General features: G+C 50.4%; 6 protein-coding genes across 6 annotated transcripts in view; 4 read left to right on the top strand and 2 right to left on the bottom strand.

The window, feature by feature from the left end:
* Positions 1 to 5211: 5211 nt before the first annotated feature.
* Positions 5212 to 7586, top strand: DACRYDRAFT_98791 (uncharacterized protein; the record flags this gene model as incomplete). The annotated part of the gene is made up of 11 exons (XM_040777549.1): positions 5212 to 5351; positions 5394 to 5537; positions 5924 to 6026; positions 6074 to 6139; positions 6190 to 6379; positions 6430 to 6506; positions 6552 to 6778; positions 6824 to 7135; positions 7192 to 7318; positions 7369 to 7473; positions 7526 to 7586. The coding sequence occupies 11 exons, from the start codon at positions 5212 to 5214 to the stop codon at positions 7547 to 7549; spliced, it is 1515 nt and encodes a 504-aa protein (XP_040632005.1). The 3' UTR covers positions 7550 to 7586.
* Positions 7587 to 8876: 1290 nt separating this feature from the next.
* On the top strand, positions 8877 to 9501 carry DACRYDRAFT_104994 (uncharacterized protein; the record flags this gene model as incomplete). The annotated part of the gene is made up of 2 exons (XM_040768012.1): positions 8877 to 8915; positions 8968 to 9501. The coding sequence occupies 2 exons, from the start codon at positions 8877 to 8879 to the stop codon at positions 9499 to 9501; spliced, it is 573 nt and encodes a 190-aa protein (XP_040632004.1).
* A 428-nt stretch (positions 9502 to 9929) lies between these two features.
* On the top strand, positions 9930 to 15663 carry DACRYDRAFT_93438 (uncharacterized protein; the record flags this gene model as incomplete). The annotated part of the gene is made up of 29 exons (XM_040777156.1): positions 9930 to 9977; positions 10098 to 10179; positions 10229 to 10426; positions 10475 to 10645; positions 10697 to 10811; positions 10865 to 10895; positions 10946 to 11039; positions 11090 to 11193; positions 11241 to 11337; positions 11387 to 11560; positions 11609 to 11732; positions 11781 to 11870; positions 11923 to 12100; positions 12154 to 12462; positions 12511 to 12602; positions 12656 to 12841; positions 12890 to 13107; positions 13154 to 13318; positions 13366 to 13687; positions 13741 to 13908; positions 13961 to 14036; positions 14089 to 14159; positions 14207 to 14392; positions 14440 to 14476; positions 14528 to 14551; positions 14603 to 14879; positions 14934 to 15057; positions 15111 to 15192; positions 15307 to 15663. The coding sequence occupies 28 exons, from the start codon at positions 9930 to 9932 to the stop codon at positions 15190 to 15192; spliced, it is 3843 nt and encodes a 1280-aa protein (XP_040632003.1). The 3' UTR covers positions 15307 to 15663.
* A 2408-nt stretch (positions 15664 to 18071) lies between these two features.
* Positions 18072 to 19214, top strand: DACRYDRAFT_104992 (uncharacterized protein; the record flags this gene model as incomplete). Its single annotated transcript, XM_040768011.1, has 4 exons — positions 18072 to 18202; positions 18256 to 18661; positions 18720 to 18825; positions 18880 to 19214. The coding sequence occupies 4 exons, from the start codon at positions 18072 to 18074 to the stop codon at positions 19212 to 19214; spliced, it is 978 nt and encodes a 325-aa protein (XP_040632002.1).
* Positions 19215 to 21652: 2438 nt separating this feature from the next.
* Positions 21653 to 24173, bottom strand: DACRYDRAFT_76170 (uncharacterized protein). Its single transcript, XM_040776186.1, has 2 exons — positions 23209 to 24173; positions 21653 to 23157 (listed from the first exon to the last, which is right to left on the bottom strand). Exons 1-2 carry the CDS (start codon positions 23882 to 23884, stop codon positions 21944 to 21946), a joined length of 1890 nt encoding a protein of 629 aa, XP_040632001.1. The 5' UTR covers positions 23885 to 24173; the 3' UTR covers positions 21653 to 21943.
* Positions 24174 to 26757: 2584 nt separating this feature from the next.
* DACRYDRAFT_20650 (P-loop containing nucleoside triphosphate hydrolase protein) overlaps positions 26758 to 27852 on the bottom strand; it is a 3361-nt gene continuing 2266 nt past the window's right edge. The window contains exons 9-11 of the mRNA XM_040772020.1: positions 27300 to 27806; positions 27132 to 27252; positions 26758 to 27083 (exon numbers count right to left, since the gene is read on the bottom strand). Of these exons, the coding sequence (XP_040632000.1) occupies positions 26863 to 27083; positions 27132 to 27252; positions 27300 to 27806 (849 nt within the window). The 3' untranslated portion in view covers positions 26758 to 26862. The remainder of the gene's footprint in view (positions 27084 to 27131; positions 27253 to 27299; positions 27807 to 27852) is intronic.

Below are 27852 nucleotides of genomic sequence, written 5' to 3'. Positions count from 1 at the left end.
TACCTTGGCATGTGCTGGAACCTGCTGGAAGGATTGGATGGTCAGGTGACCTGCTGTGCATGGCTGTGCATGACCTCATATGACCTCATCCTTGGTCATATCACCTGATCACCTGACTAGGCTGAGTAAGCAAGATGTTCTAGCAGGTTCCACCACAGAGGTATAAATATAAGGCCTACTCTGCCTGGGGACTGTCTCTTCAGACTTGGTCTCTTAGGATCATCCACAGGTACCTATACTGTAGATAGGTCTTAGTCATCAGGTCTACTCCACTTCCTTGTTGCCTGCTTAGACTCTTGGCACTCTTAGGTGAGCAGACTTAGTCAGCCTGTGTTGCCCTAACAGAATCCTTTTGGTACCATTATGGTGAGTCACTTTCAAAAGCCTTGGAACTCACCAAAGCCAGTGTGTACTTTCCAGTCCTCCCTCACTTTTCCTATGGCTACCATGTCCCAATAGGCATCAGAGTTCAAGAATGTGTTTGATGCACATGAAGGTATGAAACACAAGAAAGAACTTCATCAATATCCCTGCACCAATCTAAAAAGAAATGATTTGGTTCTCCTTGAATCATGTGTCAGGTGGCAATTCAATAACAACAGTCACTCAGAAGGGGATATGAGTAAGGCAGACTGCCCATTCAAGGTCACTTTTCATATCAATGCTATTTATGTTTTGCAGGAGGGAGTCAATGACAATGATGAGAAAGGCATAACTTATGAGTTTTGATATACATGTAATTCACCTACTCAAAGGCCAGATACATCCCTATGCAGCAGTGCAAACATGTCTGTCCCAGTCTCTATAGGCACTACCTTGTCTTCCAGTCCATTCTTGCACTGTTGTACAATGTTGTTCATGTCCCCAGTGCGTACTTGTCCATACTCCATTTGTGATCCTCTGACTGGAACACATTTTCTTATAATAAGACATGCTTGCTGTGTTAATGTTTCCTGCATAGGCAATGTATCCATTTGGAGTTCTTGCAGCAAGATGTATTCAGTGCCCCCATGTTCACCGTTTATGTACATGTTTCCAATTGCAAGCAGTCCCTGCAGCCATTCTCTGACACACATTGCATGGATGCTGCAAGTCTGAAATGGTGACACTGAATAAAATATGGGGACAGACACCAATTTGGGTTCTCCTTCCCCATCAATAAATAGCACATCTGTCAGAACTCTGACAAATGGTTTCATCTGCTATGCTAGCTCAGAATACATGCTTCAATGCAGTCATTCTATGCACCTTGGCAGTATTTTGTGTTTGGCACAGTGACATGATCTGCTTCACCTAAGTACCATATTTCCCCATTCAGCAGGGCCTGCAATGCATGACTGAACACCTTGGCTCCATGCTATGAGTTTGCATGCATAGCTGTCTGGTGCTCTCAAACATAATAGGGATTGTCATGCTGGAAGTGTTTTGCGACATGAGGTATGCAGGTAAGTAACTTGATCAGAGGGTACATTTTTGGAGAGGAGAATTGTGATGGGAAGATGAGAGTCATCAGGCAAATATGGTCATCTCTTCAAGCACTGTGGCTATACAGAATCCTGGTGTGAGCATTGTTATGGAACCTTGCACTGCCATAAACAACCATGTGATTTCAAAGGACCCCATTGTACAGCACATGTTTATGGACAAGACCCTTTTGCACAGCAAATGGTTCAGGTGCCCAGCATTGACTCCCTCTCACATGATGCCAGGTTTTCCTCCTTGTATGCATGTCAACATACAATTGATGAACCTGGTGTCTGTCAATCATGGCCCTAGATCATTCACATTGACATACTCACCTGGCAACCATGACATCTACAACTGGCTTATCCTCTTCTTCCATGTCTATCGCCACCCACCATTCACTTGTAGACCACTTCAAGACAACAACAGTGCCTCTCCACATTGCACCGCTGGTAATGTCCATTACTGGAAAGTTCATGTGACCAATGTCCTGTTGTGCATATGCCACTTTGTATGTTTCTCATAGATGGGTACATGTTCCTGGCAATTGGTTGATGCATGCTTCATTCATGCAACTCCACTCTGGTATAATGTCACATATGCAAGGTGTTTCCACATATATCCCGGTTTTGTGCTCATCAACCATGCACTGTAGTCACTGCACAGTACCCACTTCACTGCTTGGCAAATACATGATGACCACCAAGCTCAACAAATGAACCTATGCAATTGCTCATACCATCCACCAATGGTTCACATCTGCTTACCTGCATGTTTCCTGTCATGACAACTTTGGCTGGACTGGATCAACAAAAGAGGGTGGAACATACTTATATCTTCAAGCTACATACAACAAAGCTCTTATTTTCTGTTCTTGTGCATTCATTGTCTGACTGAGTTATCTTCCTCTTATGCATTCATCTGAGCAGGGATGCTCATCTCTCCATGATGCATAGTAATTCAACACACCATCCACATTGTTTCTGGTGTGTCTCACTTGCCTTTGCAACATTGGCTCAGTCTGTTCTTATTTTGTCACAATTTTTTTCTATTTACAATACTGAAGATGGTGCATTTGGGTCACTACCCACAGGTGATACTAGATGTTTGAAATGAGGATGCTGCAGTACTCATGCATACTGCCATCTGAATGTGTGCTGACATACTTCAGCTCTGTACACAGGGACCTGTTTGTTATCACATAGTGGAAACAGTAGTGATCCAAAACCAGGATGAAGTTACCCCGGCAGTGTGCCTTTCTCCTGCCCTAACAATATCCACTCATTCCTTGCAGGCCAGTACTTGCCTGATGAAAGTCTCACCATCCTTTTTGTTCTACTGGACGTGCCTGCTGCTATTTTCAGCATGCCATTCTTGTTTGTTCTCAGAGGCAATAAAACACCAACCATATATGCAATGCATTTACATGGTTTGATCCAAGGACCTTATGCAGATTATTTTGCAACCCACCACAAAGACACAGATACTGGTACACACAAGACACAACATTATCATGTCATATCTGAGCACAGGACTATGCTGCCTCCTAAGTGACTTGCTTGAGCATGCAGTTATAAACACCCATTGCCTTCCCTTATGGGGAAGTGGAATGGTGCTGTCATTGTCTTATGCTACATGCACTGGCAAAAAACAGACCTGCAAAGTCTAGACTATGGTAATATCACTCTGGATGAAATCATGGACATCCTGAACATTCTTGGGTGGGGATTGCCTGTGCGTCCAGTCTCAAACTCAGATGAACTGGGCAATGTCTTACATGGAGGCTTGGATGCAGTACCGTCTTACTTTTATTTGTAATGATTCAAAGCTGTTCATGTATCAAAGCACAGGTTTTCACACAAAAGAGACTAGTGTCAATTTTCTCCACCTACCTGTTGTGGACATTCCCTGGGAATTGTCTCAACATATCAATATAAACACAATTGTACAAATACCACATGATTATATTGCCTACATCAGTCACCAGCACATGTACTTCTATGTCGCCTCCTACTATCAAAGTAAACACCCAAGGACTCGATGCCAGTTCTTTGCTGGGTCCACCAATGTTGTTGCTCTTGCACATACACGAGCTGTTGCTGACTGTGCACAGGCCACCACCATCTTGCACTTTGATGCCTTGCATGAAGTGCAAGAAGTGGCTTGATAATCTTCATGATGTGATGGACACTTTAACCGACTGTTTTGACAATATTGACCATGGAGACTGCATGATGGTGCTTTGCAACAGAGACAAAAAACATGGCAAAGAAATTCAACAGGTGCAGTAAGTATACTGTCTCATCTCAGCCTGGTTTTAAGTTATTCACAATGCCAGATCACAAAACCCAGACACAACCATACTGACACCCATGCAAATCCACCTGTTCTTGCCGAATCTTGTTGTCCATCCCAACTTCAGTCCATATCCAATTGATGTGCTGCTACCTGCTCCTTGGTTCAACTTTGCATGTTCTTTCAGCATGTCTTCTCTTCAGCTGGAGGGGACAGACAGGTTTCAGATGCACTCTCCTCACTTTTCTGCCCAGAATCCAAAGCTGCCCATATCATCTATCTCCCCCCTATGCATGATTGCACCTCATCCAGTCAATGCAATTTGCCTGAGTTCCACCTCATTGTCTAAATGTGAATCTCTCCTGGATCTGCTCGCGCAGATCATCAAAGCTAAACACAGGATGTCATGGTTGGAAAAGTGACAGGCCTGGACCATTTGGCAGTTGCAGTGGATGAGGCATGTTCTCCACACCAAATTTTAGCATACAACTCCACCCACTCTATTGCCTTGTATGCTCAAAACTCTTTGATCTGCATCATAAACTTGCCACATGTACTGAAATAATGTAGGAATAGAAAAGGCAAGCATTCTGCAAGTGACACATCTCCTCTGTACAAAAGGTTCACATCCTCCATATATACTTTTACACTATGTTTTGCAATAATGTTCCTCCTTTCACTGCTTCCACTTAACCTTGAATGCATGCTGTGACTTGCTGCTCATGTCACATGTAGTGTGCTGCACTTTCGAGTTTCGAGCTTGAATCTGACATTTGAACATCTCTTCAAACAGCATCTCAAACTCGGCTGGACCGGACTATTGGAAGCCAGAAGTGGACCCTAGACATAGCATTAGGTAATGTAGATTACACATAGCTTAGTAGTAGTCTGAAGGTCTGAACAGCTCTGAACGTATATAGGCGGACTCGGGTACTTTGGATAAGGATCTCAGACTCCTCTCTTACACTACTGCACTCATTCAAGACGGGTGTTTCTCTAGCTTACTCTAATAACTACTGCTATACTCTACAGTCACTCCTTAGTCTAGCTCTCTCTCTAAGATGGATCTGAGCCTCAATTTGACCGCTCGACTTTTGAATACCTCTCGTTCACCTCATTCGGCCCTTTCCCTTCTCTCACTCTCATTCGGACGCCCCTTGAACGGCTGTGCCCAGCCTTGGAGCTCACACAAGACTCCTCGGATTGGCATTCGAGCAACTCTATCTTAGGAGGCCACGATTCGATTAGGCCTGATTTTGGCTATTACTACCTACTAGTATGTACTGGCCACCACTGTCGACTCCCCCTCCAGCAGACCTTCTCCTGACGCCTCATAGGGAGATGTAGAGTACAGTAGCAGGATCTGCCCCCACGGACCAAGCCCTGTCTTTGATTGCAGTGGCGCGCATGGGGCGTTGCACCCAGCTGCGCGTCTCTCCTTCCCGCACGACCATGTCATCTATGGTACTCACAGTGGGAGCCTGCAAGTCAATGATCCAAGGTCTGCATGATAACTGGTCTGGTGTCATGCAGATATTGAAAATATCGCCGCTCAAAGCTTTCACCTGTGGGAGCCAAAACAATACCTGTATGTACCTCAGTAGGTTTTGTTGCTAGCTAATGTTTTTGTCTAGTGTCGAATTAAGTGATGGAATCCACTACATAGAAGCAACCCTTGATCACAACCTCAACACTCTTATTCGCGCCTGCAATGTCACAACTCTGTCCCTTATCAGGGTGGAGCGTTTTACAAGACTGCAGCATGCATCCGGTGCATTGTATGTACACTCCTTTCCCTGTGTGATCATGCTCTTACACCACAGGAAGGGGTTTTATCATAAACTCCCTCTTGTATTTGCAAGAGGAAGACAGCACAATCAGAGAACCGAGCCATGCTATCTGCACTGAACGACCCAGCACATTGGCCAGAACCCAATCTAGGAAGCATGCTCGAAGCAGTTCAGCCTCCTCCGGCAGGCGATCTGAGCAGCTCCTTGTGAATATGTTCTCTGATCCCCCCCTGCAAGATGAACCAGTGGCTTACCACGTTGTACATCGCATGCGCCGGTCCCGGCGCAAAAGTGCACTATATCGCAGCTGACAAGCAATTTGCATGAGTATGTGATACCAGTCACAGTGTTTTCTGTACTAAAAATTGATGCAGTTTCTATCTCGTGGCTCGCCTGTCTGGAAAAGATACCGTCCATGCCTACAACACACAGAATGGCAAAGGCAGAGTTCATAATCTTACCTTTCACGATAGCATGGTAAGCACATACATAATGCCCACGATCCCTTACTCACCCCCTGCCAGGGCAAGATAGGTGCAGTGGCATTCAACTCCGCAACTGAGGTGACAAACTCCCTGGAATCTGGTCAGGTACGGTCATCATGCTCACAGTCATTCCCTCACCTTTTTTCCTCTACCAGGTGTACTCTATTTGCAATGCCACTGTTTGCATCGCGAAGGCAGCTTATAACAAAACTTTGAGTCTTTTTCAGCTAACTATCTCCATGAACACAGAGTTCGAGCTGGTCCAGAACTTCGACCTCCCTATACATTACCTGGACATTGTGCCTTTCGCTAAGATTGCTGACATGGGAAGTGATGACATCTGCGGTATGCCATTCCCTGGGAACCACTTGCAGTTTTCTTACCCTTTGAGGAAGATATTCACGCTATAGTAGTCACTGTAGGTGCCGGCATCTGCTGCAAGCCCAGCCACAGTGAATTGCTGGCAAAAGAGGTATGTGTTCGACCCCTCCGCATATCTCCTCTCATTGCAAATCAGGTCACGTACTTCCGCAAGATCCACATTGTTGACCAGTCCAGTGTTATGCTTTGTTTATGCACCTGGCAGGAACTTGGGGAAGTGTTCAAGAACCACGAAGGCGAAGCTGTGTCAATCAATAATCTTCAGTGGGATTATCATGACGGCCCTAGCCTTGTCACTGCTGGTAAGTGCACACATATACATTTCAACGATGATGATCCCGACCACCAAGCACTGCAATTGTGGTATGTTTCAAGCTGTGTATTTCAACCACCCTCATTTTTCCGCAGGTACGAGGAGAATCTGGAGACACAGTGGACACTATTATTGGGACACACCACTGCTGCTGGGGCTCAACTGACAAATACAGCCCCTCCTAGGGACAAACTGTGTATCAAAGAAGTGTTATCTTGTGTTGGAAAGAAGCTGGACATCGACACCTTTGCTCTGGTAGCAACTTGCAAGATACTGCTGCTCAAAGACATTGGCTACTACGCATGCATGGACAAGCACTGTCACAAGGCTGCCAAGTGCGTGGCAGGTACATTGCATCTCTGGAACTGTCCCCATTGCAATACCAGGTTCACAAAGCCGCACTCCATGTACAATTCTCCTTTTTTATGTCCCTTTTGCACCATGTTCTCATGTGACGCAATAGATACTGCCTCCAGCTCCATTTAGACAATGGTACCAGAGAATGTGTTGTAACCACGTTCGACTTCATCAGATGTCAGCTCTTTGGCGACTGGGCAGTCATGCTATGGAACCAGCAGCACAGTGCAGATGTACGCGGATTTCTGATGTTTCCATTTGCTTAAACTAACCTCTGCCCCAGCCTGATGAACACACTGTCTTTCAAGCGGTTCTCGACCAGGTTGCCGGAAAATATTCCTTCACCATTCAAGCAAACACTGTATGTTATACCAACCTGGATGGCACCGTACATTTCTTTCTTCTTCTCCAGAGTACATACCTAATGCTATTGCAGATCACACAAAAAGAGAACTGGGTGGTAACTCGCATGACACCCTGTTAGCATACGACACATCACATGCCTTGTGCACACTGTAACATTATACTGTCCGTCTTTTAATGCATTCTGTGATGTCACACAATAACCTGCTAAAACCTGCCTGACATCCTATTCTATTCTTACAGTATGCATTTCCCACTTTTCTGTCACTCACCATGCCGCCTGGGCACTGACGCGACCGCTGCAGAAGCAGTTTGCGTCCGCACTTCCAAGAGACACATAACCACCACGCCATATCTTGTCCTTACTTTGCCATCAACTCCCACGACTATCTCATACTTTCTACACTGCTTTCATTTGCAGCCGGCTTCATACAAGTAAGTTCCACTATCTTTCTATGCACAAACTGTCTTTTCACCCACATACACAACAGCCAGGACATGTCTAGCTCAAACCGCAAGAACAACAAATGCAATGACAACAACAACAAGAGTCGTGACAACAACAAGAGTTGTGACAACAAGGGGATGAGCAAAGCCAACACTCGACGTCAATACATGCACAGGAACTCTTCGCGTGGAGAAAGAGCATGTCATGTTTTCGTTTCCCATACATTACTTACCTGACACAATTCTATCCAGGATCTTGATGCTCTTCTGAACGAAATGGCAAATGTGCTCGCCCAGTCTCACCGCAAGCATGTTAACGATGACACTGAAGGACACTGAACAACCCCACCTCCAGCGGGGTGTGTCAGGCCGGTATTCCCACAGTTATTTCGGGCCTTAGAGACCATTGCACGGCACTATGGACCCTCACTATGTGGACAACACACCCCAGCAACAAGTCTCAACCCCCCCCACGGATATTCAGCATGATGACTACTAGGATTCCCCAGGTGACAAGACCACCCGGATATTCGGCATGATGACTACGGGTTTCCTCCGCAACGGGATTGACCCACACGGATATTCGGCATGCCAACATCTGCCTTGGAGAGGTATCTGGAGACTGGATTAGTATTGAGTGTAGTTTAGAGTAGCTAGTATAAGTAATTTCCAGAAACTCCTGTATCTAGCTTATTCTGCCCCTTTTCCGTTAGCGTTATACAGATCCGATTATCCCCTTACTGGATAGGCAGCATCAACTTGACTTACCGGATTTTTACTTGACTTATTGTGACCTGACTGGACGTATACTGAGCTCCGATTATTGCATACCGACTTTCGATAGCTCAGCTACAGGCTGACTCCCGCATTCCTACTGACTTTCCCCCTCTCTCTCCTCTTTCCCTAGCGAGTTCTCGCTCACCACCCATTGGACCGATATTTCGGACACCTTTTGGGTCGGATCAATGCAAGTCAAAAAGGATGTGCATTAGTGAGGATGCGATCGAAGAGGAGGAGCTGGTGCGCCTGCATATCACTCTCTCTTGCTAACATTTGCTCACCAAACACGTAGGTCACTTTCGATGTAGATGTGTTGGCCAAGCAACAGGATGCTGAACACACTGCTCATCTTCTCCAACTCACTGCACCTTGCCAAAACAACCTCGTCCAGCCAATGCAATCTATGATGATGCCCTCTGCTCCTCCTCGTCAAAACGCTGCAGCTCCTCAAGCTGCTGTCCCAACTCCCGCACCAACCACTGGAACCACCCACTACAACAGGACTGCCATTGAACAGATGTTGGACATTGAAGCAATCGTCAACGGCAATCCTCGTCACCTCTGGAACGTCCTCTATTCTCAGCACGTCATTCTCCTTGACTATTGCACTGCTCTCCACCAGCAAGAAAATGCTCACACCAGTCTCTCCCACAACATTGCCAACATGCAAGAACGCATAACTCGTCTCACCTCAGAATGCAACAATGCACTCAATCGCATTGCCTCTCTCAAAGGCACACTTGCAGCTTACGGACTTCATCAACCTGGTAGCGCAGGGCCCACTGACAACAATGACGATGATGCTGACGAGGAACTTTACAACTAAGTCAATCCTTACCCACTCTTCTTTCCTTCGCTCAATTCCACATGCACGTTTTATCGACTCTCGTTCTTATCGCTACTTCCATCCCATAACGTTTTACATTTCACGGCTATTCCCTTGTTTGATCCATTTCTGTTACAATAAATAGGATCACATACCTACATCTTGAAATACAAGCCCATTTCCGCCCAAGTGATTCGTCTCCGTTGTCCAGGCTGCACGGAGCGGTTGTCTATTTAGACATTCTTCTGCATTGCCACCGAACGCTGATAAACACGTGGTCCGTGGCCTTAGGCGTTTGACGTCAGACGGGGTTCCGTCAGTTGCTAGCCTATTCCTGGAGAGCCGCCCGTATATACTAATCTTACACGTTATAACAGGCTGGCCGCCTTGCTCTGCCCCTCCTGGCTCGCCGTCAATCCCTCTCAAGGATGGTGCAAGGAGGTCAGAGGAGCAGCACACCCATCACCAACGCCGTCGTACGTTTGGCACGACGGTCCTCCACGCTCTCATCGTTCATCCATTCTACCCCCTTGAATGGAATAGCCTCGGATCAGAATGGCAAAGAGGCTGATGGCACTCTCACTCATCTACTAAAGGCACCTCCAGCCGTGGTACGATCCCGAAATGGAAGCGTGCTCTCGCGCGGTTTCATCCTGAAAACGGACCATTATCCAACTGGTATAATCTCGAAGTATACAAAATTCGCTGTATGCTGATGCCACGACAGGTCGTGCCTTGGATCTCGAACTCAACCTACAAGGCGCACCGAACTTCCGTAAAGCGGGTCAGGGCGGGCTTAACGTCTTTGGCTGTGCCCAACCACGCATACAGGGGCTGAAAGCTATCTTGTCCTTATTAAGATGTCGTCCTGACTCTTCACCTTCTGGAGAATGCGTGTGGTTCTCAACGCGAGAGGAGCCAATAGGTGCGTCCAATGCTACTGTGTATTATGTGTAATCTGAGAGGATACAAGTGTACATTGGCGACCGCTCTTTCGTACTGCGTGACGCGTCCCAACCGCGAGATCCTCTATCTCTGTCGGACCGCGTCGAGAACCTGGAGGATATTGAGCGTAGGCTCATACAAGATATCCTAGATGAGGCATCGCGATATGGTGGAATGATTTTGACACATCACGAAATCAGTGAGCCACTACACAATCTCGTATTGTGCCTTTAGCTTATGCGTGAGGCAGATGAAGGCGAGGAAATGTTCCCCACGTGGACTGAGATCGACGAGAAATGTGTGCTCACGTCCAGAGAAGTGGTGGAACAGATTGTGTCTGACGGCTGGAAAGTCGAGTATTATCGGTAAGCACCGTTAATTCAGGTTGCAGCCTCCATCCTGAACGGATTTTCTCTAGTATCCCTATCTCTCCAGATCGTGCTATTGAGGCAAATCACTATCCTCCATTATATGCTTCTTGGCTCACTTCAATCTACAGGATAATTATCTTGACGCATATGCCGCCATCATCCATGACGTTGACCCCGTCAAGACGTCTTTGCTTTTCTCATGCGGCATGGGGGTCGTGCGAAGTCAGTCCACCTCGTTAATTACTTACTACGCGAGCACTCACGCCTTCTAGCTACCTTTGCCATGGTTGCTGCATGTATTCTTCGCCGCAGAATGTTGATCCAAAGAGGTCTCTCCGATCCCTTCATCCCTGTCCCTTCTACAGGAACATCTACCGTGAGTACGCTCGTGTACCCGGCCTCTATCAGCTGATGCCCCATCAGCCCGCCACATCCCAGGGTGCTGTAGCTCTAGAACAGGCTATTAAACAGCAGGAGCAAAGTCAGGCCCTGCTGCGCATTACCTACATTCTCCAGACGAGTATGTTCTCCTGCTCCCCACCTTCCGCTGTTTGACATGACTGCTCCAGGCATGCACAACCCGATGCCCCTCTCTGCCATCGAGCTTCTGTTAGCACAGCCCTCATTGATGGACAACCTGCGCAAGGCATTCATAGGAAACTACTCTGTCGTATTATCTCTCCTAGGTTTCTTGGATGATGGGTTGAAAGCGAAATTGGTCGTGGACTCCGTCATTGATAGCTGTGAGCATCGCAACCTTCGTCAGATGTCATATATTAATATCGGTGAAGGTGACCATGTAATCAATCTTCGGGAGGATATCCTCACCCTCCGCGTCAAATATTCGCTCACAAGTATGGACGAAAAGAAGCGACAGAACTACCTTGGCCGAGCGGCGCGTGCCTTGGAGAAATAGTGAGTGGACTGCACCGATGAAACGACGAGAAGCTGAGAGCAAATCAGTTTCTTCATCATCGCCTACGCGAGCTACGTCGAGGAGAGGAAGAATGAAACGTTCTCCACCTGGCTGCAGACAAGAGTAGAGATCTGGAAGTAAGTGTCGTCCTTTCACGGCGGTCAACATCCTCTGATTCAGTTGACCCAGTCAAGTACGATATATGCGCAGTCACGCGAACCGACTAGAGATCTTCGCTCCTGTTGAAGACCTTTCTCTCATATCAAGAGGCTCTCGGAAGGGACAAATCGACCACCTGATCGAAAACGAACTTGGAATCAGCGGTGGTCAGGTTGTTGGCGATGAGTGGGCCGATCTTGCGGTCAAGGTTTGTTTCACCAACCACAGTCTTCAACCTCATGCTAAAGTGAGATCCGCTAGAATCGGAGTGGTATTATTCTCCGAGCAAGCACTTTGCTCAAGTCCGACCAATGGTACGAAGCGGAAACAGGAGAGACATCGGGCACCATCCGCGGAGCCGTCAATTTCCGTAACATACCGGGCACCCGAATATATGCGCTTGGTCAACCGACCACAGAGGCGATTGATCACGTTGTAGAGCGACTGAGAGAGGCCTATGCCGATAGCGGCACAGTTATTTGGATAAACTTACGGGAAGAGCCATTGGTGTACATCAATGGCACCCCGTATTGCTTGAGAAGAGAGGGTCTTACGCTGCGAAACATGAAGGCAGGCCTGAATCGTTTGGGGCTGAACAGCATCTCATGCTATATTCAGGATTATGGAGGCATATCCGCTTCCCGGCTGGAAGCGCTTGAAGACAGGTTGAAGAACGATGTGCTTTCTGAGATTCGGTCTTTCAGCGGAAGGTGCGTCTTCGAGGAATCTGCTGGTGTTTATTGACACCTGACAATATCGGCAGGGTCCTGCTTCATACAGAAACGGAGGATGGGACCGTCATCCCTGTTTGGGAAGAAGCTGAAGCTGGCGACGTGGCTGTTCTGCGTGACATTTTCGATGCGAGAAAAAAGTGTCATGGCGATATCCTGCGCTTCCACAGGGTTCCAATCACCGCGGAGCATGTTCCCGATGTTACGGATATTGAGGAGTAAGCCATTAATCCTCACGATTGAACTGGTCTAATCGCGAGGACCAGTATACTGGACATCGTAGTACGAAGCGATTACGAGAAAACCCCTATAGTACTCAATTGCCAGCTGGGCCGAGGACGAAGCACAAATGCGTCCATCATTGTCCTGTTGATTCAAAGATGGTTGCATTCTGACTATCTGAAAACTCCGCTGCCGGACAAGTCCTTCTCTTTGTCGCCGAACCGTAAGAAGCCGAGGCACCATTCGTATCAGGTGATCAACAGTACGTCGCGCCAATCACATGTCAGGCGGTAGTTGATTTTGCTCAGACCTTCTCCGCGTGATACGGCACGGCGTATTCGTGAAAGAGGCAGTCGATGATGCTGTTAACACTTGCGGACAGGTCCACAATCTAATAGACGCAATCGAAGAGGAGCGTATTGCGGCGGAACAAAGCACAAATGCCACGGAAAAGAATGTGCACGTTCACAAAGGTCTGTCGTATGACTTGCACGGTTCTGCCGACTCTAATCTGGAACAGGACTGGACAATCTTCGGAAATACTTTCAGCTCATCGTCTTCCAAGCTTACTTGTCATCGACAAGACCTGACACCTTGCGTAACCAAGCTTCGTTTGGCAAATTTGTGCATGATCGGCCCGTTTTGGAAACTTTCCTGAACGAATTGAAGGCGGACGGCATCAGCGCTCTCAAGCCGCTGGAACGTGTTGAGCATGCTAACGGTGCTGCATTACCGGATGAAGCGCAGAGCTTGGTTGCTGCCCGTTCCGGCAGTATACTATCTACTTCGACGATTCTTAAGAGCGATTTCTTCGCAAACCTACAGAAGATGTCTCTGCCAGAGTGACTAGTTTCCAAGATCGTATCGCGTGATAGGCAGCTGACGTATGACATAGACGCATTGACGGCGCACCGAACTTCCGGCAACTCCCGCTGACTCTTCGCTATGCCCCCGGGAGCACCGCGCGACCACGGGTTGATGGCCGAATAAACGAAAATGACAAAGGAAAATTTGTGCAAGACGGCAAAATGGTCTGTGGCAGTGGTATGCCGAGTGTTGAAGGGTATTTCTTACGGATTAGTAGACTCTGGCATGCTCTCACGACCTTCGCTTAGAGCGCGTCAACTTCTGGCAAGGATTGGAGCAGCGCCAGGAGGGGCGAAAAATGCGTATTGGACTTCACTGCGAGAAGTAGGGAAGCGTGTCTGAGGCAAGGCTATCCAAATTTGATCTTACCAAACAGGAGCCTGTGCTTTACATTGCAGGAAGACCTCATGTTCTGCGACTCACGGATCGACCATTCCAAAACGTCGAGTAGGTTCACCCCTGTTCCAGCCTGCACCCAATTGACCTTACTGTAGGGCCACTGGAATCACGACCGCGGACGTAGAAGTAATAGAAGTTAACTTGAAGAAGGATGCCGACCGTGAACTTCGTCAAGGAGGTGGTCGGATACTATTACACGACGAGCTCGATGACGGGACCGGAAACTACGCCGTATCCCCTATGTGGGAAACAGTGAAAGAAGACGACATCATGACGCCGAGGTAACATGCTCTTTTGCTCGCTGATCAGGCCCTCACTTCCAAGATAGGGATGTATTCGAGCTTCTTGTTAAGGAAGGCTACAGAGTGAGACCGCTCTTATGGCTTTCAAAAGAGACTGCTGACCCCGTTCTTAAGGTCAATTATGCCCGAATCCCTATTGTGCGATGGAATGATTCGCTGTACCACAATGTTCCACTGATAGGACCTCAGACCGATGAACAAGCCCCGCTTCCAGATGGTTTTACCCAACTTGTAGATCGAGTGGAGACTGCTCTGGTCGATGGTGATGAACTTATTTTCAATTGCCAAATGGGTCGGGGTCGTACTACAACGGGTATGGTCGCGGCCAGCCTGATCTCAACAATTGTTCAGCAAGGGAAGCAAGACAAGAAGCTCCTCGCTTCGCTGGATACAAGTTTATACCGTGAAAACGAAGAGTATAATGACCCGATGATCACGGGGCATGACGAGGAAGTCTATCTCAATGGTCTGAATCTTGTTCCTAGACCTCCACTGCACACTGAAAGAGCTGCATTTTCAGGTGATTACAAGATCATTCTGCAGCTTGTAGGAATCCTTTCGCACGGAAAGCTCGCGAAGCACTTAACGGATCGCGTGATTGACAACCTCGACGACGTACAGAATCTTCGCAAGGCAATTTACGAGTAAGCTCGCTTCGGATTCCGAAGCACGGACATAATCTGATGCGCGAACACAGTTACAAACTGAAGGTTGATGCCGCTGACGAAGGATCCGAAAAGCACAAGCGGTTGTTTGAGATGGGCATGAACTACATGTGAGTGGAGCGGCAGTTCCTCTCTTCCATTGTCGGACGTCATTCTGACTGTCATTGCACAGGTATCGGTACGCTCCATGGGTGTACGGACGGTGCCGTGAACTCACCCTCTTTGCACAGTTACGCATTGCTCATTGTTCTCGCAAGTTATCTCATCCACACACGGTCTATGGCAGATCCCACTAGTGCTCCGACTTTCTCCGCTTGGTTGAGCACCCGGCGTGAAATCAAGAATCTCCTTTCGCGACGATCATTCGAGTGATTTCCCTTTTTGTCGTTGCAATTGGTTTTGGCGCCGGATTAGTCGGTCTGTATCCTTAACTGTATCTTTTCTTTCATATCCCGCATATTCTTGCACACTCGACAACAATCATGAAGAAGACTTTCTTCCGGACAGACCTACCAACTAGCGAAGGAAAATTTGGGCTGCTCGAGTGGTGTCCTGAACGCAAGTTGCGGGAGAATTCGTACCTCGTTACCCCGCACCGAGGGCCCGTCGCACCCGCGGTCTTGACAGACGGTCTAGAATACAATCGTACGTTACGAGGTGTGTCTGCTCTTACCTTGCAACCTCAAAGCCCTAAATCAGATTATTTCAACTTGCCGTACAATGTCATACCTCCTTCTGTTAAATTCCCGCGCCAAGACAGGCAACTGCTCAGTCGACACGATTCCCTATTATGTGAGTACGCGCACGCGACGACATAGGCGGTTGTGACCGGGAACCGCGGGTGAAGACTCGAGAAGACTCAGAACAATTCGAATGTTTGGAATTCGACGGAGCATGGAGGACAGCGCACGGCTCGAAACGGCTCGAACATCACGCAGCTTTGGGCAAGGATGCCTACCAGGGTGAAGGCACCAGCAAGCTTCCCAATCTGGTCTTCCAGGCAAATCATGCGTGCTTCGAGCAGGATAAGGCACATCTCCTCTGCACCGACTTTTGCGCTCTCGTACATACATGCCGGCAACGCAGCCCCTATGTTGTTCTGAGGGTGGCCCAGACCTCTTCGGGCGTTGCCGACCGACAAACTTACCCAAAGTGTGTTATATCAACAGTCACCAGCCATGTGGAAATAAACAGTACCTTACCCCGCACCGATTCAACAGGCAGATCGGCTGGCATCGGCGCGCCCGATAAGCATGCTCGATGAATCGCCTAGCCGCGGGAAATGAGTCAGATCTCCACAATCTTCCCTTTCAACCCTGGGAGACGGCCGAGTCCGAGGCAACTCAAAATGGTTGGTCCGTGCAATCTCACGTACGCGCCGACCATTGGGGTGCTGCGCTGGCCGACGACGGGCGTCGGAGATGGCCGGCGAACCGGCTTTGCTGTGTTACACTTTTGCCGCCATCTTGGTGATCATTTTCTGCCATTTCTGGGAATTCGGTGCTGGGCGGGCGCATCACCAGCGTGGGGTGTGGGAACCACTGGACAGCTCTCCTCCATTCGCACTTGCGCCTGTGCGGCCACCCGGCGTTACCAAAACCGCCCCGTAATCTCCAGGGACCAATGGTTGCGATTTATTGATCGCGTGGTGGGCCAATTCTAGCCAGGGGTCGGCATTAACCTACAGGGTCTCCGCCGGTCTTGAATTCAGAACCGGATGGTTTCCTTTTCGGACCGGCTTTGGGCGGAGCGCTTGACAACTGGGGAGGGGAATAGCAAAAGTTTGTGGAGAGAGGCCACGTGAGGAAAGGCATAAGAAGGCAGCTGCCTTCACGGCAGAGCGCGGTTACATCTCAGGTAAGAGGAGCCGACCCGCGCCGGTCTAGGGGAAGTCTGTATAGAAAGGCAAAATGAAAGTCTGGTTCTGGTGTGGGATTGCTTACGGTCAGGTGAGCGATCGGAGAGTGAAAGTGAGGTAGAGGAAGAGGAGAAGTATGACGATGGGGGTGTTTATTTTTGAGCAGGTGGGCAGGGGATGGCAGAGATGGGGATGCCTCGGAGTTATGAGTGTGTCCCGCCGTACAGGGTGTGATGTGCCAAAATGTTAGCATTTCGCTGGCGAGTTACGAAGGGGACATACGTGGATACAAAAACTGACAAACATTGTAGGAGAAAGAAGCAAAGGCTGCGGGTGATGCTTGATGGAATTGCGGGACTATTCAAGTGGGGTGGAGCCGGCAGGAGGGGACGCGTGACATGAAATGTGGACCGATGTTATGATTCGGTGTTGAGTGATGAATTTCTGCCTAACTTATGGGAGTGATGAGAGAGAAAGAAGAATAAAGAGAGGGATGTTGGATTGGGGATATGGGAAGGGAAGGAGAGTGTAAAAAGGAAGAGGGCGCAAGAGGGGAGGGGAGAGGGAGGCAATTGCCGGCGTGTGTGGGTGTGGATAGGTATTAGTTGCCTCTCTCTTCTTCTTCTCTTCTCTCTTTCTCTCCTTCTTCTCCTCCTCCTCCTCGAGCCCGCGACCCATCAGCGGCACATCCCTTACCTCCCCACAACCAGCGAGCATATATAAACCCTCTCAAACAGTCGCTGCTGGTCATCCCACCACCGCGAGGTGAAAAGGTCTTCACGTCTGCTCGTTATCAACCAACCTTTCGTCGTCGTCTGCCATCTGTTGCCCGCTCCTTCCCTCCCACCTCTCCGCCGCTACTCGTGCAGTCCCGTACCCGCAGAATGTCACGTTCCACCGGAGGACAGGGCCGGCCCACCCATGCCAGGTACGTCCCTCACCGCGGAGGCAGATCCGTCGAGGCCCTTCCTGATGTGCTCGTCGTCTGACCGTGCGCCCCCAATGCTTCTCCCGCATACCTAGCTCCTCTTCGGGCCAGCAAGGTCCACCTTCATACGTCTCTGGTCAGCATCAGCATCAGCAACGACCCCAGCCAAGGCACAACATCTATCTCGAATATAGGGACATCCCAGCAATGTCTTTCAACTTTCCCAGGGGAATCGCCCTCACTCCGAGCACCATCCCCGTACGCGACTTCCTGCCCTCGCCAGCGAGTATCGATGAGCCAAAGTGGATTGAGAAGTACGGTATCGCTGGAAGGATATGGTGCGCCTTGTGGATGTCTGACATGCTGGATATATGCGCTGACTTGGTCGCAGGGAAGCCTCGCACGTATTGGGAATCTATCTCCAACCCCCAGATGACCTCACTGTGCTGTTCGATCCCCCATGCCCCCTGAAAGGAGGCGAAGGTGCGGCAAATAATGTCATTCTCGAGTTGGGAGCAGGTACGGGCGTCGTAGGGTTGCAGATTGCGCGCCTCCTGCCACATACCGCCACTATCTTCCTCACCGACCTCCCCGAGGTGTTGCCCCTGCTCGAGCAGAACGCAGCTCGCGTGAGGGCATGGGCAAACGCAGCGCAGATCGATGTTCTTCCCCTTGAGTGGGGGAAGAAAAGCGATGCTGCGTCAGCCGCGAACCGGGTGATGGAGCTGCCCCCGTGTGCAGGGTCTAATGGGGAGATGATAAAACGTCGTTTGACGCATATAGTCTGCAGTGACCTGGTGCGTCTTATTTCTTTTGGAGTATTGCTACAAGCCTAGCTAATACAGACGCATATAGGTGTATTTCCCGCATCTCCTCTCTCCTCTGCTTTCTACTCTCTTGCATCTAACTTCCCCGGATTTTATGGGTACCAACGCTCAGCCACCACAGATCCTAATTGCATGTAAGCTGGCAGGATACCTGCACGGTTCAGGACCCGCCGCTCATGGCTGCACAGATCAAATTCGCAACCTCACTAATGAGACGCCCTTCTGGGCCGCCTTTGGCTACTGGTTCCACTTCACCCCCGTCGTTCTCCAGCCCAAATCCGTCGATATCGAGGCCGTGCTCAAGAACTTCAAGCTCTTCGGTCCCATCATCCCCCGCACGCTCAGCGAACAGTTCCGTATACTCCCAGATTGCAAGCCCCTGCACGGAACGTATATATTCCTCTGTAGGCGCAGGTCTGAGAGGATGCGAGAACGAATTCCTGCAACCGAGGACTTGCTCGATTACGGCCAGGACAGCTTCTTCGAAACGATGCTGTTGATGAACACGAGCAGTATCCTGTAGTCTGCTCTACTCACGCACGGACAACTTTGCCCTGCCTTCGTCACGCCACGCCAACGGTCTACTCTTCTTGCGCTCAACATTAGCCTGGTATACCCTAAACATGATGTACTCTGTACGTCACCAAGACGCACTTCCTGTGAGTGTACCATATATGCTCGAGACGGTTCTTGTGGAGTAGTACATCGATGACAGATGACCCAATGAAAACAGTACCTGTAATGTTCCTTCCTTCTGCCGGGCTGGGCCCTGTCCGTCGGTAACGGGTATTTCGAGGGCTCTCAGTTGTCTGTGCCATCGTCCCACCACCTACAAGATCATCCAAGATCGTCGTCCATTTGTATGTATCTTCCTCTTTGCGCTCAGCTCAGTCGCTTCGGACCGGACATCAACCCCATGTCCGCCTGCTTCTTCCCCTTCTTGGAATATCCTACACGCGCTACGTCTGCGATGCACTTCAGGAACGCTCGCATCGTCAACACAGAACGCGCTAAGGCGAGATGGGCTACAAGCCTCCGCTGGTTTGTTCAAGCTATGCCCATTTTGTCCCCGGCGACTGCCCGGTACAATCTACTTTGGCTCTACATTGATTAAAATATCTGACCATCTTCGCGTCGGCATCCGCGCTCCACACGGGTCGGGCGGTTGTACTTAGAAGTGAACCGCACTCCAACCATATGTAACTTCAATATCCCTCGGCGTCCAGCATCTCGATTTCTGCATATACTCGAACGAATACCTCGGATATACTCGCGTTGAATCCGGTCATATGCTCACAGTACTTCCCCCAACATGCGCCATATTAGGCTTACCAGAATAGGAGCCTCCCTTCTCCCGGCCCTCGCACCGTACTAGCGCATATTGACCGGCTTCTGGCCGGGACCGGGCCTGGGAGAACGAGCTGTAGAATGTTCTGTGTTCTACGTGGCCGCGAGGAGAGATAAGCCCGCGCCTGCGGGCATATGCCGTGGGCGAGACTCTTGCTTTTTGTAGGCGCCGAGATGATGCTCTTTGGCATGTGGGAAATTCCGCTCGGAGTTGACGAGGTTGGCCCGATTCATGCGCTCGCCCTCGATTGAGCGTTCCGCAGACACCGAGGTCGCCTGAAGCAGCCTTTCCTCGGTGATCCCTATTCAAATTTTGATACGATAACCAGTTCGGGAGCCAGGCATCAGACGACCATATACAAGACCTCCAACTTGGACAATTAGGGATTCTTATATGTAACGGACTTTGACGCGTTACGTACCTCCTCCAAGCTGGAGAGATTAGATTGACGTAAACAACATGTGTCTTGTCAGAGCCTCGCTGGTATTCGTGCATTTGTCCGTTGTCGTGCCTGTTCTCCGAACGCACCGCCGAGCCCCTTGTTGTTGCAAGTCCTTGTGCTACCCACGGTCCTAATGCATGGACATCGATGGCAGGTTGCCCTACCTTTTCGAGGGCGACACGCCGGCACGGAAAAACGTGTGCGCGCCGTGTGCTGCCTGCAGGCTTCGGTGTTATTTCTGGCCGTGAGGCACACGATGAGATGAGTCGCCAGCATGCTCATTACCGTCGTAGATGTTCGTTATTCCCTTATATGTGGTGCGAATGTGAAGATGAAGTGCCAGGAGAGCAAAACATATGCGACCAAATGATAAAGTGGTTCTCGATATGCTGTGCGCGTACCCAGAGAGGCAGATCTTCCCCGGCATTCCAACATTCATCCGAAACACTATACCCAACCAAAATGGATGTTTCCCATCTGCCGAATAACATTTCCGCGCACTATGGTTCTTTGAGTGATACTTCCTTGAAGTGGTTCCTGGAGAGCGCGGATCAATCGGACAGGGTCACGGATCGGGGGAAATCCCCGTTGATCTTTACCCCACTCTTCTCTGAGAAGAAAAGAGGATACCGGACTGTGACCGGCGTGAGAAAAAAGTACTAGCTAGTGAGGTACAGCCGCAGACGAGATCGGGGGAACAGGTTGCCGGAGCCGAGGGCGGCGACGTCCGAGCGCCGGGTGTCACAGTACTGCCAACATTGATTGTCCATAAATACGATCAAAACATCGGGAGCTGCCTCATGTCCAGTTTATCCCGTCCCTTTACAATCCCTGCAAGCGAAAGGCTGTGAACTCACCAACACAGAACTTTCCTTTCCTTCCTCTGAGGAACAGACGCAAGGGGTAACGACAATCTCTATTGACTTTGCACTTTGTCTTTAAGGGACACGCTGGTCGCGATGTTTCGTATCCCGGAGAGCGCTGCGCAACGCCGTAGCACGTTCGTATAGTAATTGTCCAAGGTGGAGTACTTAAGGTGGTCCGACGTCCCACAGTTGAGACGCTCACACCCTTTTGAAGACTGTTCTCGCTTGCTTTGATTCAGGACTTGGGCAACTCTCAAGCTTTGTTTAAAATACATAACATTCATCCTCACTCTCTATGGTACGGGCGCACGTAAGGGAGTTATTCAAGCGTAAGTTATTTACTACACTATACAGCTGTTTTGTATGAACTAAGTGCAGTGCAGAGCGAGAAAGTACACGTCGCATTAAATACGAGGCGAGGAGCCGAACGCTAGAAAGGAGAATTGTCCAAGGGTATGTAGGATGTGAACACATGCACACACGCTAGGAAATAACGGGAAGCAGACAGTAACATAACAGGGCGTTCATCAGCGGTCGTCTATTACACGAACACCAGCACCAACCACAAAGGGAAAAGGACAAGGCACAGGCAGAGGTTACATGACCAATGCCTTGCTGAGGTTTTCCATATCACCTTCAAGTGACGGGGCAGTCATGGGCACAGCGTCCGAGTCGTCCAGCGCACCCTCTATTTGCCCTACACTAGGCAGGCCCTCCAACCCTGCAGCGGCAACAGCAGCAGCTACGCTCTCTTCTGTGAGCGGCTGCTGAGTCTTTGCACACTCGTTCCCGCCTTCACTACGCAAATGACGATTTAGGGCGTCCATCCTGGCGAAATTGCGTCCACATCCCTCGCAAGTAAATGGCCGGATGTTCAAATGGAGCGCCTCATGTCGCTTGCAGTCGTGTTGGCGGGCAAAGCCCTTTTCGCACCCAGGCCAATGGCACTTAAATGGCCGCTCCTCGTTATGGCTTCGCAAATGCCCTTTGAGGTTAAACGACCGGGTGAAGGTGCTCCCGCAACCAGGAATGGGGCAAATGAAGGTTGCCTTGGTTGTTCGTCTGCCTTGAGAGGCAGCAGCTGTCGCAGGTGTGGTAACCATATCCCTCAGCGGACGCGAGGCTCCTGGGCTGGGACTGCGAGAATAGGGAGTAGATGCACCTGAGCCATGCGAGAGTCTCCTGCCGCGCCGGTCAGGACCCATAGATGCCTCACGCATCATTGGGGGGAGAAGGGTGCCGTCATTTGGGTTGATGGTAGGAAGGTAACCTTGCATGCCACCGAGATTTTGAGGGATCATATTGGGGCTGCCACCGAGTGAGCGAGATTGGCGCTGATGCCCTGGCATGAACCCCATTGGTGGCTGGGAGCCCGACATCGATCCTGTACGGCGGTGACCTTGGCCGGCCATGCCACCCATCGGCATCCCTTGCTGATCAGGGAAGAACGCTGTTGGCTGCCCGTAGCCACCCATCATCCCTTGTTGAGATTGGGAGGAGCCAGGGAGGAGGATTGATGGGTCCATGGTTGTTGGCTGCTGAGGTTGCTGGGGAGGCATCCCCATCCCCTGTGCACATTCCCACCCGGCAGGGGGTGGACCAGCGAACTGGGGACGACCATTCATGGTCTCAGATTTTGAACGAACGCGTGGAGCGTAGGCGTAGTTACCAAACTGGGCGCCAAAGGGTGGAAGGGATGGCAGAAGTGGTGGTTGGGCGTGCTGGGATGCAGGAGGAGGCCAAACGGGATGTTGTGGGTTAGCTTGATTGGTGAACCGCTGTCCTTGCTGAGATGTAGGTCCCCGACCAGCTAGAACTGAGTCAGGGCCAAGTATATGCGTGTCACTTTTCCGGTACTCACTCGTGATATCCCGTAGAATATCTTGGAATCCGCGCTGATTGTCACCCGGCTTTGCAGTAAGCGCGCTGATAGGCGTAGCAGGCGTCAAGTTGATTTGGGGACCTCCGACGGCGAGGAGACCATTGTTGGTATGTGCGTGGGGAGGAGGTGCAAGAGAAGCGCCACCTGGTGTACCATCAGGGATCATCAGCTGCGGGGGGCTCTGGGGTTTCAATCCCGGACTCTGAGGCATAAGATGGGGAGGTGGAGACGGCTCAGATATCCCAACGAACGGTGAGACGGAGCGCTGCATGGGAGGGGTCGGGGGCGGGCGGACAAAAGGAGATGCGGGGTGGTTGAAAGAGAGCGCGGAAAAGTCAGAGATGGGATTCGGGGGTTGGGCGGCAGCTAGGCTGGGGGATTGACCGTGAAAAGAGGAGACAGAAGAGGCCCGCGAGCGTGCACGCGCTGAGGAAGCTGGGGAACCACCCGTTCCGGGTTGGTAGCCGCTGTAATCTTGGGGATTGGCGAATGCTGCCAGGGATTGCTGCTGAATTTCGAAAATGCTCTGTGTGCCGTCTGAAGCCACGCTGAGCGCTGCGCTATGAAGGGGAGCGTCGTATGCAGCAGGGTCGTACTCGTCGCCTGGGTGCTGGGAGGAAGCGTCGTCGTCTACGTTCCTAGGGGGGCCGAACATGAACTCGTCGTCAGATACGTCGAATGAGCGACCACCAAAGTCGTTCGAGTACTCAGACCCAGGGTAGGACCCGACGTAGGATGAAGTATATGCAAGTTGCTGAGAGTAGTCTGCGTACTGTTGCTGCTGACCGTTTGACCAGAGGTCGCCCGAGACAGGTGGAGATGAGTAGTTAGCGCCGGGTTGAGGCGAAGGAGCGGGATCGTAGTGATGAAGTTCGTAAGGCTCTGCGTCTGTGAGATGCTTAGGTGCCGGCGAAGAGGTGCCGAGGCGCGTGGTGGGGTCGTCCATTGTCTTTGGGGATGGGGGAGGTGGGATTACTTATGCGTGGCCGGTGGAGGATCCAGGCAAAGCAGTGCGCAGGTGTACGGAAAAGCAAGTGAGCTGCGTGTATGCGGAGGGAGTGGGGAGGAGGAGGAGGAAGGTAAGAGCTGTGAGGGTTGCGACGGAGGGTGATACGCACAGGAATATGGCGATGACTCGCAGGTGAAGAAGGCACCAGGGGAGGGAGCTGTGCTTGCTGTATCTAAAGTATTGAGGGTCGTTGTCGTCGTCGTCGGCAGAGAAGGGGGAAGATGAGGAAAGGGGGGGAAACTGGCTGTCTGGGGAGGGTGAGGCGATGAGCTCGGTGTATTATACTTCTCTGTTGGTGGTGGTGGTCGTTAGTTAAAAGAAAGAGGGGTAAATTCCCTTGGAGGCGCCGCCACTCTAACGAGGCGGTGCAACCCGCGTCTCACTAAATGCCTCCGTCAATGCACAGCCTTGTAACGCGTGGCCATGTGCACTGTTTCGATCCCGTGTTTCCTTTCAAAGCGACCCTTGTGTGTCTGGCCCACTCCCGGATTTACAACCAAAACGCTCAGTTGATGCATTCTGATACGCAGCACAACAAACACGTTGTTTATATGATGCTTTGTAAATAATGAAAGAAGAGCACCGTCCAGTCATCATCTCCGTTCCATGACATCGTGGTTACCTCTCGGTTCGAATCTCAACAAACCGTGCTCGTCGGCGTCGGACACGCGGTTAACGCTTGCAACGACTATCGTAAAGTGACAGGTTACCTTCGTGAGTGCACTCCCGAAAGCCAAATCCATCAGTCCCTCGCACAGCCCTGACTCGTACTGACAATCTCTACAACGACACAACTTTCCAACAATCATCCCCCTTCCCCTGCACCGCATCCCTACAGCACCGCACCCTCTTGGACTGCACCGCATCCGCTTCTAATCCTTTTCAATTCAAGATCGCATCCGATCAGAAGCTCTGCTTCTTTATGATCTGACCCTACTCTGCCGACCGGCAGCCACCTCGTTTCTTCCTCTCCCGATCCCGATTCACCTCAAAATCCGGTCGCGTGCGCTTCTCATACACCATCAGATGCGCTCCCTATTCAACCCATCACTTGACAATATTACTAGCAATCAGCCGGTCTATTCAATCCCCTCCCCAGACTGCTGGAAAGCCTACCTTCTGCGCTTGCCATAGATGACAGAGATGAAAATTGACCAGTCATCCCCTGCACAGCGTCGGTGTATCAGCCGGTTCTTTGAACAATTACGAGACAAGGCTGATTGCCGTGCCTTCCCCCCTTCCGTCCTTCCGCCATTGGCGATCATTCCCTGCTTATGCTGGATGTATACTTGAAGAAGCGGCAATTCAAGAGAGCCGCTTCTCGACTCGCAACTCCGCACGGCCCCGAAGCATTTGCCGATACTATTTAGCGCTTGCTCTTGCTTTTCAATTTCGTACCTCGTCATCAGCCCGGTCACAATAAGCTCATACGCGCTGATTCGTAAGGGTCGGATGACATCGGTCTATCCCCTCCAACAACAAGTCTCACCACCTCATAATAGCAATCTATTTTTTGCGTGCAACCATCAGACCATCTCTCCATCTCACCGAGCTCACCATCCAGATTCTGCAACTTCTAACTCATGAAAATTTTTCCTCGGTGAAGCATGCTGCAGATCAGAACCCCTCAACCCTCGAACGGAAGGCTGTGGCGCTCTCCTTCTTAGACAATCCCAATCCCGCCCCGTTCTGCATCATACTATGATACGAGTTTCTCGGCGTCCAAGTACCGAGTTCCTGAGCGGGCATAGGAACCGACAGTCTGTATTTTTGTCATAACACACTCAAGTTCTTCAGTTTCTGATCCTTTGTCAGGCTTCGCAAACTTCTGTTAACCGCAAAATATGCGGCGACGACCACTCCGGCGATATAATATGCTCTCGTATGCTCTCCCAACCCCGATTGAAAGAAAACAGCAGACGGTGCATCGGCCAGCGGTATCGGGCAGCGCAGGGTACCGATGGAAGAACCGTCGGGGTTGCTGACCCGCATGCAATCCAAGAATAAGAAGTAAAGTCTCACTACAGTATCAATCATACACTCTTGACAACATCGGTACTGCACAGAGAGCAAATCTCCCCACGTCATCTCTTCGTGCCTAGCCCGGTCCCAACCACCCTCCGAGATACGGTCCAGAAGGATACACCTTACGCGGAGTGGTTCTTTTCCGCCCGCAGCGTGTAGCTTCGGGCCGAGGCGGGGACCATGTGCTTCCCCACCCAGCCAGAGGATCTGCATGATCCTTTCGGCGACTGTTCGGAGGGCGGCTGACTCGTATGGTGCAGGATTACTAGCTGGTATGAAGACTGGGGTCGCATTCCTGGACGTGACATTCTTACACTGCTCTCTCTGCGTTGAAACGAAACAGTTGCATCGCTACCGTGCCATCGAGGGGACAGTTTCCCTCACTTGAATTTCCGATATTTCCGGCGATGTGGAATCACTGGTCCTATACTACCACACGTGAAAAATACCGTTCCAGCGGGCTCATGAGTTGTTATCACCCCGTGGTGAGAAGTGGATTGCATGGATCAGTGCGTACACAGTACAACAAGTGGTCAATATTTTCCTTATTCATAGGCATGACATGTGCACAGGTGTCCTAGACCAAATCGGGTGCAGGCCTATTTGGCGGGCCGTTCCTCGGATTCCTTCCCTTCGCTATCAGTTTCCTCATTGTCCCCTTCGTCCTTGCCGTCCTCTTCGTTCTTCGCGATGGGAGCGGACTCTGTTGGGTCGTTCGCTTGAGCAAACCACATGGAGTCGTAGAGCCCGCCAGCGCGCATGAGCTCGTCGTGAGTGCCTTGTTCCACTACGTACCCATCTTTAATAACAATGATGAGGTCTACCAAACAGTCAGTAGATCCACATGGACACAGTGCAAGACGCTAACCAGCTGTGGCTATTGTACGTAAACGATGGGCGATGAACACGCTTGTGCGCTTCTTGTCCAGCAGCGTAGAGTTGATATTCTTCATGAGCTCCATTTCTGTCTGACTGTCCAGTGCCGACGTCTAACACATGATCAGTGAATGTGTCAGCTGCGAACTGTACAACGCACCGCTTCGTCAAAGAACAGAATACGCGGGTCCTTTAGCAGGACCCTCGCCACGGCTAGACGCTGTTTCTCCCCTCCTGAGATCATCAGGCCTCGTTCACCAACTTGCGTCTGGTACTTCTGAGCCATGCGTTCAATGGTGTGATGCACGTTCGCTTTCTTCGCTGCCTCCACAACTTCCTCGTCTGTTGCCGATATACGGCCATAACGGATATTGTGCATCACGTCCTGATGGAAGAGCGGTGTGTCCTGTGGTACGACGCCAATGGAATGTCGGAGGCTGTCCAAGGTAACGTCGCGCAGATCTTGACCATCAATGAGAATCCTTCCCGCGTCTGGCTCGTAAAACCTGAATAGCAGTCTGAACACTGTGGATTTCCCAGAACCGCTAGGTCCAACGATAGCGACCTTCTTTCCTGCTGGGATTGTGAACGATATGTCTCGGAAAATGGGGCGCTCTGGATGATATGCAAAGGCAACACGATCGAATTTGATTTCGCCGCCTTTCAACTACAAGTGCCTTTGCTCCAGGTGCATCCTAATCAATAGCGTCAAG

This window comes from Dacryopinax primogenitus (assembly GCF_000292625.1).
Source record: "Dacryopinax primogenitus strain DJM-731 SS1 chromosome Unknown DACRYscaffold_3, whole genome shotgun sequence".
Lineage (NCBI taxonomy): Eukaryota > Fungi > Basidiomycota > Dacrymycetes > Dacrymycetales > Dacrymycetaceae > Dacryopinax > Dacryopinax primogenitus.
This window is presented reverse-complemented; position numbering and strand designations above follow the sequence as displayed.

Bases quoted from the DNA above. Each gene is read 5' to 3' on its own strand.
- DACRYDRAFT_76170 (XM_040776186.1), bottom strand. From the start codon at position 23,884: ATGTTCGGCCCCCCTAGGAACGTAGACGACGACGCTTCCTCCCAGCAC. The intron at 23,158-23,208 runs GTGAGTACCGGA...ACTCAGTTCTAG, and splicing joins TATTCTACGGGATATCACGA to CTGGTCGGGGACCTACATCT.